The sequence below is a fragment of the Heliangelus exortis genome, chromosome 13, assembly GCF_036169615.1.
Source record: "Heliangelus exortis chromosome 13, bHelExo1.hap1, whole genome shotgun sequence".
NCBI lineage: Eukaryota > Metazoa > Chordata > Aves > Apodiformes > Trochilidae > Heliangelus > Heliangelus exortis.
In genome coordinates, this window is record NC_092434.1 from 18,058,635 (window position 1) to 18,071,523 (window position 12,889).

General features: G+C 45.0%; 1 protein-coding gene across 18 annotated transcripts in view; it reads right to left on the reverse strand.

The window, feature by feature from the left end:
- CTCF (CCCTC-binding factor) overlaps positions 1–12,889 on the reverse strand; it is a 41,257-nt gene continuing 28,368 nt past the window's right edge. For all 18 annotated transcript variants that reach the window (XM_071757202.1, XM_071757200.1, XM_071757193.1 and 15 more), the window contains 8 exons: positions 12,582–12,715; positions 11,359–11,479; positions 9,678–9,827; positions 7,467–7,627; positions 5,476–5,658; positions 4,943–5,078; positions 2,289–2,456; positions 1–1,717 (listed from right to left, as the gene is read on the reverse strand). In XM_071757202.1, the coding sequence (XP_071613303.1) occupies positions 1,536–1,717; positions 2,289–2,456; positions 4,943–5,078; positions 5,476–5,658; positions 7,467–7,627; positions 9,678–9,827; positions 11,359–11,479; positions 12,582–12,715 (1,235 nt within the window). In that variant the 3' untranslated portion in view covers positions 1–1,535. The remainder of the gene's footprint in view (positions 1,718–2,288; positions 2,457–4,942; positions 5,079–5,475; positions 5,659–7,466; positions 7,628–9,677; positions 9,828–11,358; positions 11,480–12,581; positions 12,716–12,889) is intronic.

Below are 12,889 nucleotides of genomic sequence, written 5' to 3' on the forward strand. Positions count from 1 at the left end.
TTAATCCATTATTATTTATTAGCTGTACAGCAGTATATTCTCCTTCCCAGTTTTCAAACCCCATTACATATTTTATAACAGTATTTTTTTTTTTTCCCCATGTTGGCTTCCTAAAATAATGAAAAATATCACACAGTACAGCTAAGTACAAAAATGCATCAACCTAGAGTCTGATAGCTAAACTGATAGCTCTCTTAAAAGCGATACATAGAAGAAAAATTTGTTTGAAATCAGCAAGACTGAGGCTCTATAAAAAGCTTACATATTTTAACATGTGACAGTTCATATACAGGCATCATTTGTATTTCACATTATTCCTTTTTTTGTCTTTATCAGAGATCCAAAATTGTTTCATTACTGACCTATTAAAATTTCCTGGCCCAGGTTTTGAGGGCTGCATGTAAGAAATCACCACCTCTGCCTTAACATAGGATTCATAAACACAAAATACAACTACAAGATAGAGCAAAGAAAATGTAGTCGTGAAGTTATAACTCAAAAAAACAAAAGAAGGTTAATTATACAGTTTCAATGCCAGTTTCGTGTGCTTCAAAAACCAGATTTCACAGGTGGGTTTCTCTTCTTCTGCAAGCAATGGTCTGGGTAGGGCTCTTCTCTACGTGATTGGTTATCAACAGCTTTCCCAACATTTACACTCTAGCAATTCTCTCATCACTTAGTTTGAAAGGAATTAAAACACTGGGGTTTATTTAAACTGCATTTTTGCATACCTCTTAATTACTGGAAAAAGATTAAAATGTAAAAAAAAAAAAAAAAAAAAAAGTTATTTACAAGCTTGACCATTACAGAAATGCTTTGCAGAAAGCAAAGCATATTAAGGACAGAAACCAGCTGGAGCATGCCAAAAACTACCGTGTGCAGCTGACTTGGAGAACCAGAGCAAGTCAGTGGGAAAAAGCAAAAAAAAAAAAAAAAAAAAACACCCAAAAAACCAAAACAAAAAAAAAACCAAAACAAAAAACCCAAATAAAACAAAAACAAAACAAAAAAACCCAAAAACATTTTAAAAGTCTAGAACCCTCCCAAGTCTGCATTTACAGTTAAAAACACTACTGAGAGAAGGAGGCTCAAGGACTCTGGGCACTGGAAGGGCAAGTCCGGAGTGGTTTACCACATACTCTAGTCAAGGCTTCCATTTTTGTGTATTAAAACATGGTGCATGTAAACACGGCCCTTGGACCAGCTTTACAATGCAGTTCAGAGCAAAAATAATCAAGCATCTCAAAGGAAACCCTCCAAAATATTTCCTAATGTTCCATGATCCTGAAATGCTACCATAAAACAGCAAGTTTCTAAGTTAAATCACATTCTAACATCATCTTGAAGTTTTATTTCCCAGTACGTTTGGTAAAACGGTCTAAAAATGATGCATTTCCCAAAGCCAAGAAGAAAAAAAAAAAAAAAAGAAAAAAAAAAAAAGAAAAAAAAGGGTAAAAGGAAAAATAGTTTTGAGCCGCTTAAACACAGCCCAGGGCAGTTCAGTCAGCCAGGTGTGGTGCTCCTCATGCTCCTCATCACCGATCCATCATGCTGAGAATCATCTCAGGGGTAAGGTCTCCATTGGGAGCTTCCACTACAGCAGGCTGAGCTTCCTCCTCTTCCTCTACTGTTTCTGCATCAGGTTCTTTCTTTACTTCCACTATGATATTTTCAATTTCACCAGTGTTCTGGTCTTCGACCTGAATGATTGCTGCAGCTGGAAGGGTGGAAAACAAAGAGGAAGGAAGACAGATTTTTTTTTTTTTGTTTTTTTTTTTTGGTGTTTTGACTGGTTCCAGAGCTTCACACCTCACCACATAACTTTTCACTGTTCCACTGGAACAGGAAGGGCCCATAACTCACATTCCCACATTCCTCTGGCATCCCAGTGTCTATTTCCTTGCCCCTGTATGAAGATGTGCTTCCCCCCCCCCAGTTCCAGTGTGCCTTTACCAAAACTAAGGATTTTTTAACATAATCTACAAAGCAGATGGTACCAGGAATTGTATTAGAGACACCACACGTGGTGCAAAAAGAAGTGAGTTGTTTGCACAGCAGTGAACTGGAATAATACTTGAGAAAAAATAACATCCTCTCCTTTGAGCAGGGGCTGAAGTAGCTGTGGTCCCTCAAGACCTGGCAACAAATTTCACCCCAGAGCTGAGTTTTAAGCAAAGCAGAGTTTTCAAAGTAAGCTCAAAGGGAGCAGCTCTCCTAGAAGAGCTGTGAAACCCAAGGAAAAAGGAGCTCAAGCAAGCAGTGTGACACAGCTTCAGTCAGAGACTCACGTTGGGATTGTTTGGGTTGGGCAGCAGCTTTGCCTGGTGGTCTTCCTCTTCTTTTCTTACTGGGAGGTGGTGCAGGAGCCTCTTGCTCAACTTCTGGTTCAGCCTCAATTTCTACTGCTGTTTCCTCCTCATCTTCATTATCATCCAAATCCGGCTCAGCATTTTCCTCTGTAAGAAACATTGTTTCAGGTAAGTCTTTGGTTTCAACCAGAATGGAAGACAGAGAACCACCACCAAGCCCTCATCCAGAAGGAGTAAACTCTAATGCACCTCCCAGCACCTGGCAGCTCCCAAAAAGATGGCAAATTCTCTTTTCACAACTGGAAAAACCAAGGGGCAATGGGTGCAAGTTATTCCTGAGGAGATCCTGACTGGACATCAGAAGAAAATTCTTCACTATGAGAAGTCAGAGGTGGGAATGATCTCCCCAGGGAAGTGGGGGATTTCCCCAACACTGGACACTTCTGAGACTCAACCTGACAAGGAGCTGGGCCACATCATCTGAACTGTGCTCCTCCCTAAAAACAGTGGACCAGATGGTCCTTTCCAACCTGGCATTCCATGATTCTGTGATGGGAAAGAAGGCAAACAAGGCCTTTCTGGGGAAGCTGGTGGTACAGACTGTTAGGCTGTTACCTTCACATTAAAGAGAACAAGTTGTCCTTCAGAAAGCAAAAGGAAACATAATGCTGTTCAATTATGCAAGAACAGCTCCTCTGAACACCCACAAAGGAGCTCAGAGAGACAATGGAAGGAGGGAGACCAAGAAATTCACTATTCCCAGGCCCAGCACAGGAACCATCAGCCCAAAACCCAAGCCATGCAAGGCAGAGGAGCACAGGGAAGGTGGGAAGCCAAATTAAGGAATTTTCCCTCATTTGGGTCACACCCAGGAGAGCCATCAGCCCCAGTGTCCAGGTGTGAAATCCATCAGGATGAGTCACAGGGAGCAGCTCTCCACATGACCCTTCAGATTAAGGAGTGGGACAAAAGGACTGAGGCAGTGTTGGATCACAGAGGAATATTTATGGGATGCTTAGGGGAGGGGCTGAGGTGATTGGGAGAGGAACAAGTAGGGGAAAATAGAGGGGCAAGAGGGAAGTTGCACATAAATAATGGTAGAAGCCACTACAGTATGAAACACAAGAGAGACCCCAGAGCAAGTCTCCCAGCCCCCAAGAAACAAGTGCCAAACATCAGCCTTTCCCTGTTGAGTAAAAAATCAGGGTAGCAGCTCCCAGACACTGGGACTCTATGCCTCAAGGTGAATGTGGCAGAACCACACAAATCCCCTTTTACAGTGACCAACAGGACCTTTCCCAAGCCTGCTCTTCAGAAGCAGGACAGACCTAATGCAATGTATTTTCCAAGGCTCTGTCTGCTCACAGGATGTATGATGGCATCTCCCACTCACACCAACTCTGATAAACCTCAGTGAGCTTTGGAGCCAATTCCAATCCAGCAGTCCTCAGGGCATGCTGTTGGGGTTCTGTACCTTTTATTAAAGCTTTTAGTTCTGCACTTTATTCTTTTTGTTATTATTTAGACACTCCCAAAGCAGACAGAGAACAGTGAGAGATGCTGAAGAGGGTAATACTGTTTTACACCAAGGCTTTTATATGCTGCATTTTTCTACACAGACAAGGAATATTCCCCATGCCAAATTTTTTTAATTCAATGGATTTCTCAGGTCCTGCCTTTTTAGAGCTTCTTCATATTCCTCCCCCAGTTCAATGTGTCTCAACAGTCTGTCTAATTTGGGGCAGACAGGCCAGATGGGAGACAAACCAATCATTTCCTATTTCTCCCATTAGCACAAGATAAGTCTGTTTCCTCACAGCTTTGCTCACCATTTTTAGACATTTAAGGGTTGCAGCACAAACTCATGAAACTGCAGATCTAGAGATAAGTATACCACTGAAAAAGACAGTGCTTCAAACCTCTGGCTTACTGCTATTGTTAAGTTTTTGAAACCTATCAAATGACTCCTGAGGAGACCACCCCAACAACTGAGGCTGAAGGGATTAATTAGTTCAGTCACTGAGTCAGAGCCACAATCATAGGAAGCTCATCACCTCATCTAACAACCATGACTCTGGATCAGCTTCTCCAAAACCTGCTCTGAATCCCAGACCATACCAACTCAGTAAAATTAGGGTCTGTCCCACAGACAGAACTCACTGGAAGAAGCCTACAGATCAGAGGTTAAAGATTAGATACCACAGAATCCCATGTGCTGAACTACCTTCCACTGGGGTGGTTATTTCACTCTTCCTGCCACCAAGAGCTTTTAATGTTTGAAGTTACACAAGCTTTGTTGAACTGACTGAAGCACTTTTAAAAAGATCAATGGAAACCTGGATTCAGGCACTTCACTAGGAAGTTTCTGCAGTCAAGGTTTGCACAAAGAAGATGACCACACTCCTTTTATTGCCTCTAAAACCTGTCTGCCACCTCAGTATTTCAGATCCACGTTTCTCTAGCCCTCTTCTCACAGCCTATGCTCCTTGATTAAGTTACATAAAGCACTTCAGCTGAAGATCTGACCAAGCTTTGCCTCCACCAGGATGGAGGATTCTGACTGAGTTTTTTCTTCACAAACACAGTGAATCACAGGCCTGGAAATTCTCAGAACATGTTGAACTGTTTCTTACCACTATCAGAGGAGTCTTCTTTCTTAGACCTCATCTTTCTCTTTCGGCCACGTTTGCCCTTCTTTGTCTCTCCTCCATTCTCTCCTTCCCCACCATCTAGGCCAGAGCAGTTATCAGCATGTCTGGCCATTGTGTTCTACTCAGTGAAAGAAGAGAAAAAAATACAACAAAAAATAGGTAACATGCACTGATCAGATTTCTGGCTCTCTTGTTTTTTAAACACATTTCTGCCAACTTACGTTTCAATTTTTTTTCTTTTGTTTTTTGTTTTTTTTTTAAAGGTAAATCTCACTAACTTTCACTCATAAAGTTGCATTTTCATTCTGCTGATTACATCAACACTAATACGTGCTAATAATAATGATAATAATTATACCAGGCTCCCCCTTCCCAGCTTTTCCTCTCAGAAAGTTGTCTTCTATGCATTGTGCACTGTGTCTCACCCCCCCTTCCTCTGGCTAAACATGCTCCCCCTCCTCTTGGCTAAAAGCCTAATTCCATCCCAAACTCCCCCCACATTCAGCTTCCCTTACCCTGCGAGTGAATGTTTTGCCACACTTGGAACAGACGAAGGCAGCAGGGACAAAGTTGGGGTCATGGTATCTTTTGAAGTGCATGTCCAGGAGCTGTTTCTGGCGGAAGGTTTTGTCACAATGGCTGCAGGCATAAGGCTTTTCTCCAGTGTGGGTCCTTTTGTGCATCACCATGTGCCTCTCCTGACAGGGACGAGCAGGACAGGAGAAATAACTTAACAGCCCTGGGATACAGCTTTTCTCCCCCTCTGCTCTTGTGAGGGGTCCAGTTCTGGAGTCCCCAAGAGCAGAAGGACACAGAGCTCCTGGAAGGTGTCCAGAGCAGAGCCACTGAAATGCTCAGAGGGCTGAGCAGCTCCCTGGGAAGCCAGGCTGAGGGATTGGGGTTGTTCAGCCTGGAGAAGAGGAGGCTCCCAGGTGAGCTCAGAGCAACCTTCCAATATCTGAAAGGGCTACAAGAAAGCTGGGGGAGGGCTTTGGACATGGGGGGGTGGGGAGAGGACAAGGGACATGGGTTAAAACTTGGAGAGAAAGGGGAGATTGAGGCTGGACATGAGGAAGAAATTCTTTAATTTGAGACCTAGAGATAAGAATACCACTAAAAAAGACAGTGCTACAAACCTCTGGCTTGCTGCTAGTGTTAAGTTTTTGAAACCTATCAAATGACTCCTGAGGAGACCACCCCAACAACTGAGGCTGAAGGGATTAAACCTGAAGAGGGGAGATTGAGGTTGGACATGGGGAAGAAATACTTTAATTTGGGGGTGCTGAGCCCCTGGCCCAGGTTGCCCAGAGAAGCTGTGGCTGCCCCATCCCTGGCAGTGTTCAAGTCCAAGCTGGATAGGGCTTGGAGCAACCTGGGCTGGTGGGAGGTGTCCCTGCATATATAAGGGGGTTGGAACTAGATTTTTTCAATGTCCTTCCCAACCCAAACCATTCTATGATCTTGCACTGATGCAGAAGAGCAAAGATTCAGCTAAAAGGAGGCCAAAATTTTATCCTCAGTATCAAGGAAAGGATGATTCCACAGGAATGTGAAAGCATCTTGATTGATGACATATTCTGTCCCAGCTACTTCCATGCTATATGGACTCAATCCCTTGATACATCAAGGCTCTGACTCCAAAGGTTGGAGTCATAGGCCAGGCTGGATGAGACTTTGGGCAACCTGGGGAGGTGGGAGGTGTCTGCCCATGCAGTGGGGTTGGAACTGAGATGAGCTTTAAGGTCCCTTCCAACCCAAACCAGTCTGGAATTCCATTTTTTTAAGGGAATGTGTAGAGAGGAGCACTAAACCATCAAAAAGCAAAAGGCCACAGAATTTCCCTTCACACCCCACAAATGATTTGGTTATTTGGAAGCTCTTGACTGCCACTCAAACCTAACAGCTAAGAGTTCCACTGCATACTTTCAGGTCCTGTTCTAACACTCTAACAGAATCAGCCAGCCAAGGGAGGTGATTGTTCTGCTCCTGCTCCTGCTCTGCTACAGCCTCAGCTTGAGTACTCTGTGCAGGTTTGGGTGCTCCAGTATAGAAAGGACATTAAGCTATTGGAGAGCATGCAAAGGAGATGCAACAAGGATGGAAGGACTTCTGAGGGGCAGCTGAGGTCACTTAGATTGTTTAGTTTGGAGAGAGGAGGCTGAGGGGTGACCTCCCCCTCACGAGGGAATGGGATGGGGCTGGCACTGATCCCTTCACTCCTGTGAGTGAAGACAGGACTCAGGGAAATGGCAGGAAGCTGAATCAGGGAATGCTTAGGTTTGATACCAGGGAAAGGTTTTTCACCCAGAGGGCAGCAGAGCAATGGAAGAAGCTCCCCAGGGAAGCAGTCAGAGGACTTCAGAAAGCATTGGGATGATCTCCCAGGCACGCGGCGTGATCCCGGGGGTGCCCTGCGCAGGGAGAGGAGTCGGACCCGATGCTCCCGATGGGTCCCCCTTTCACCTTGGCAGATTCTGTGATAAAAGGGGTCCCAAGAGCAGCTCACCTGTCTGCATGCATAATCACATTGGTCACACTTGAAGCGCTTCTCATTCTTGTGGGACTTTTGGTGCTGGATGAGGGCGTAGCGCTCGTGGAACACCGCGTCGCAGTAGCGGCACTTCTTGCCCTGCTCGATGTAGGAATGCTGCTTCCTCAAATGGACACCTGAGAGGAGAGGGAGCAGTGCCTGTCATCACCACAGCTTCCCCAGCACCAAAGACTATGCCTGTCCTGGTCTGGGCCAGGATAAAGGGGATTTTCTGTCTTGGACTTTTGCTTTCAGCTCAGTCTCTTGTAAGCAGCTGCACTGCTGAAATTAACAGCAAGTTTCTCAGGCAGTGGCTGCTCCTGGGACTGATAACTCCATGGTTATAGTTCCAGCCAGAGCCTGGTGTGCAGAGCCAGGGACACTGCTCAGCTCTGAGGAACATTTTGCCCTCCAGAAGGAAGAAAGAGGCCCCACCTGCAGCCTCCTTTGGGGAGGAACAGACAAGAGAGATGCCAGAACTGACCAAACAGAGGATTCCATCCCATACACCTCATCCTCAGGATAAAGTTGAGGCATCACAAGGGTCAAACCCCTTCCTGCTTCCCCTTCTTCCCCTCTCCCTGTTCCCTTCAGCATCCTGGGAGGATTCTGTCTGTTCCTCTGCCTGTGCTCCTGATCCATCCCAGCCTGGATCTGTGTGTTCCTGCCTCCAGCTCCCAACTGCTGCTGACCCCAGGATTCCAGCCTGGACTTTCCCAGGGCTGCCCTGCAGCCTCAGTGGGGATGTGAGAGTTATTGGGGGAGAGGGGGGAGGAACCTGGGATCAATTTCCCTGTATATTTGGATAGATTTAGTAATTTTTCCTATTTATCATTCCTGTTTCATTAAAGCTGTGCAGTTCAGTTTCCAACCCATCAGTCTCTCTCCTTTATTCCCTCTCCTTTCTTTATCAGGGAGGAGAGGGGGATTAATAGAGAGAATCTGTTATTCAGTTTAATTGCCAGGGCAGTGTTAAACCCTGACAATGCCCTACAGCCCCCTGAAGTGTTCTCTGCCCTCAGCCTTCAAGCCAAATAAGTGGAATAGGTACTTAAGGATTGAACTAAAAATGATTAAAAGCATCGGAATGATTTCCAGACAAAGTTTTTGCAGAAAAAGTTTAGAGTTTTATCATGAGCTCCTAGAGCTGGTTATTAGCAATCTGTGCTGACACAGTCCACTTGCATTTGGTAAAATATGATTGTCAAAACTGTTCTGGACTGTTATGTTTCAGACTCCTCCAAATTGCCTGGATACAGGATTTTCTGCAGGATTAGAAGTCAAGAGTGACACAGGGCTAGAAGGCAGCAGGGATACCAGCAGATAATCCCCAACAGAGGTTTTAGCCACTTCTTTAAAATCCTCCAACTAGGAGCATAGCACAGCTGCATGGGGTAGCTTAGGGTACACTAAAGCATTATTAGAAGAATTCTTCATAGCTATCATCTGCCTTCCTTTGCTGTAAATCATCTCATTTGCTCCTGATATCAACTGACTGTCATCCTCTCAAACTGCCTCTCCCTGCAGCACTTGTCTTCATTGGAAAGGAGCCTGCCTTCCCATTTCTAGGGTGCTGTTCTGTTTAAGAGACAGAAAGTTCTGCCAAATCGTGGTTTCTTCCTTCTCAGCTGCTCTGGACATGATGTTATTTTTCACCTTCTTGTAGAACATCAAGGAAAGCTTCCCTGCTGGAATCAGACTGGGCACTGCTAACTAGATCAAGGCCTTCCCACTGCAAGGACCAGAGTCTTTTTGGACACCTCAGTCTCTCCTACCCTGTCTATATCACACAGAAAATTAAAACTATTTGGTTTAACTCAAACCTTTGAGCTTGATTAGAAGTTTCACGCAGAGCTCTTTATGGCCATCAAGGTGCAGAAGGTCAAGCCAAGTGACCTTTGGGGTTTTCAGACCCTAACCCACCCTCAGTCCAAATCCAAAACACAGTAACTTACCTTGTACACTTGAGAAACATGCTACATTTTCAAATAATGAAAATAAACAAAACTATCATAGTTTGCAGCAGCTGCTGTAAACTACAAGTGCTATTACCAGCCAAACATCTAAGCCTGTGCTTCATGTTGTATTCACCAGAACTATGAGGTTAAAGACAAAAAAGACAGCAGATGGGTTTTGGGAACTCCAATTCTGAAATGTGTTTGGTGGAATCTTCAGCAAAATACATACCCAGGTCACTCTTTCTTGCTATAACAGTATCACAGTGAGGACAGTGAAATTTGGCCACGTTCTCTGTGTGCTTCTGCAAAATGTGCATCTTCATGGTACCACTCTGAGTGAAGCGAGCATGGCAGATATAACATTCATATGGCTTCTCTCCTTCAGAACAAGGAAAAAAAACAGCATAAGTATTTTTATTAGAACAAAAACCTCAACAAGCCCCTGAACAAAACAGCCTCCCAGAAACTTGCACCAGACTGCAAGCTGATAGAAACAGGAACTCCAGAGAGAGCTCAAAAAGGTCTCTCTCTAGATGTTTTAGCTCTTTCTTTCTAGAAAGAAATTCAAGTTCAGTCTTTCACCAAGTGAGTTAAATTATCCCCTGAGAAAGGCATGAAAGACCTACAGGCAGGCTGCCAGAAGACAGCAAACAGCCTTAGTTTTTTGAGTCTGGGGTTTCTGAACGATTATATATATATTTATATATATTCAAGGGCATTTTTTCCCTTCAATTTTAGCATCATGATTAACTTGGCACTCCAGCAACATTCTGTGTTAAAAACCCATTACTCCTATTGAAGAGAAACATTATGAACTACATGCATGAGATGCTTTTGCAACCACCCTCAAGCATGAAACTGCACTCCATGGCCATGGAGTTCAACTGGAAGTGGAACACCTGAAAAAGAAGTTTCTTACTGGAAGTGCCTAAACTTTATCACCTCACAGTCAAATTGAAAACCAGACTCTTCCAAGATCATTCCTCACTGTAGGAATTACTATAGGGTTATGAATTTAATAGCACTTACAAATCATAGCTGGGCCCTGCACTTTGGCCACAACAACCCCATGGGGAGCTCCAGGCTGGGCACAGAGTGGCAGAAAGGGAGCTGGGAGTCTGGATTGCCAGGAAGCTGAAGAGGAGGCAGCAGTGTGCCCAGGTGGCCAAGAAGGCCAATGGCATCCTGGGCTGGCTCAGGAACAGCGTGGCCAGCAGGTCCAGGGAAGGGATTCTGCCCCTGTGCTCAGCCCTGGGGAGGCCACAGCTTGAGTCCTGTGTCCAGTTCTGGGCCCCTCAGCTCAGGAAGGAGCTTGAGGTGCTGGAGCAGGTCCAGAGAAGAGCAAGGAGGCTGGGAAGGGATCCAGCACAAGTCCTGTGAGGAAGGGCTGAGGGAGCTGGGGGTGTTGAGGCTGGAGAAGAGGAGGCTCAGGGGAGACCTCATCACTCTCTCCAACTCCCTGAAAGGAGGTTGGAGCCAGGGGGGGGTTGGGCTCTTTTCCCAGGCAACTCTCAGCAAGACAAGAGGGCACAAGAGGTCTCAAGTTGTGCCAGGGGAGGTTTAGGTTGGACATGAGAAAGAATTTCTTTCTGGAGAGGGTGATCAGGCATTGGAATGGGCTGCCCAGGGAAGGGGTGGATTCTCCATCCCTGGAGATATTTCAAAAGAGCCTGGATGTGGCACTCAGTGCCATGGGCTGGGAACCACGGGGGGAGTGGATCAAGGGTTGGACTTGATGAGCTCTGAGGTCCCTTCCAACCCAGCCCATTCTATGATAGTCCATAATCATTCATGATAAAGGTTTTACATTAAACTACAAAACAGTGTTTTCTTTTGATGTTTGTGTGTGCACAATGAATGCAAAGTCTCAGTGCTCTGACAATAAAAAACAGCCAACAAGACAGCAATACCAGAGTGGGTCCTCATGTGCCTCTTCAGTTTGTAGGTGTCCCTGCTGGCATAGCTGCACAAGCTGCACTGGAACGGACGCTCTCCGGTGTGAGAACGGATGTGGCGTTTCAATTTGCTAACCTGGACATCAGGAGAAAAACTGTAGTTAGGACAGATGAGCAGGTCAGACTGCCAGAAGTGCAAGAAATTAGTCAGAAGTTTAAGATAAGTCTGTTTTTATTTTTAATCTTGCTACTCAACTAAGCGAGCACGTTTCGACACAGCACTACAACAGCCACTCGACTCCTGCCCACTCTCCTTCCCCTCCCAACCTCATTCCCAGTTCTCACTGGATGCTTCTTCCTACACTCAGTGCAGTCTGGTTTGGAGCTTTGTGCTCAGCAAATGAAGACATGCTAAAGTTTGGATTTTATATATATAAATATATATTTATATGTATAAAGCACCTATCACCATATTGATAAACATTCTTTGGAACCACTCTGACAGCAGAGGCAAGACCAGGAGTCAGCCTGTTAGTACCTCAGCACTTCTGTTTCCAACCAATTAAAAAAAAAAAAACAAAAAAAAACAAAACAAGAAAGTGTTCTGGGAAAGCACACACCCAAGGAACATTGCAGGGGATCAGTGTCCCCCATACAGTGTATTTTAGTCCACAGGGTGCTTTCTTGGGTCCTCTCCAGTTATTTTGAGAGGGATGAGATAAATCAGTGTCCTGCTAAGAACACCAGTTGTGCAATCTGCTTTAATTCCCCTCCTCTCCTGCTTCTACTTAGAAGGCAGGAACCCAGCCTCAAGGTCTGTATGAACACGACTGTTAAGGCATTTTTTGCTCAAACATGACCCTGCTGTGTGATCACCAACCTATGCCTCCAAAACACAGCATGAACAAAACACAGCATGAACATTACTCGTTCCTAACTCACACTGGGAAAACCAGTGCAACACAATTTATTCACCAAGCAAACCACAGGGGCTGGAATTACAGCACTGCAGCCATAGTGCAGGGAGGATAAAAGCCCAAACCCCCTTCTCAACTTCTCCCACTGCAGTTTTCTTCCACTTTTTTAGAATTATCTGCTCATCTTGCTCAGATTTCCCCTCAGAGAGTAAAAACTCAGGACAAAAAGTAAAATGCCTAAGAAGAGAGTTTGTGACAGATGGGGAACAAGCTCTGAAGCACCCATGGAAGTGGTTGGGGCTGTACCACTGAATTCCATACCTCCACACTAGCATAGTCACACATGGAGCATTTGAAGGGTTTCTCGTGGGTGTGTTTGTAGCGGCGGTGCCGAACCAACTCTCCACTGGTCACAAAGGCCATGTCACAGTCTGGGCACTTGTGAGGGCGAGTACCTGATGGAGTGAACCAAACAGGGAGATGCTGACGTGGAGATTTAGTGACAAAGGGAAACAGGACACTTTTTTTTTTTTAATTAGCAACATTGCTTTCGTGTTCTGAAAGATTACAGCGGGAAATAATACCCAAGACACAAATTTTATATAAATAAATAGTGATAGACTGAAGAC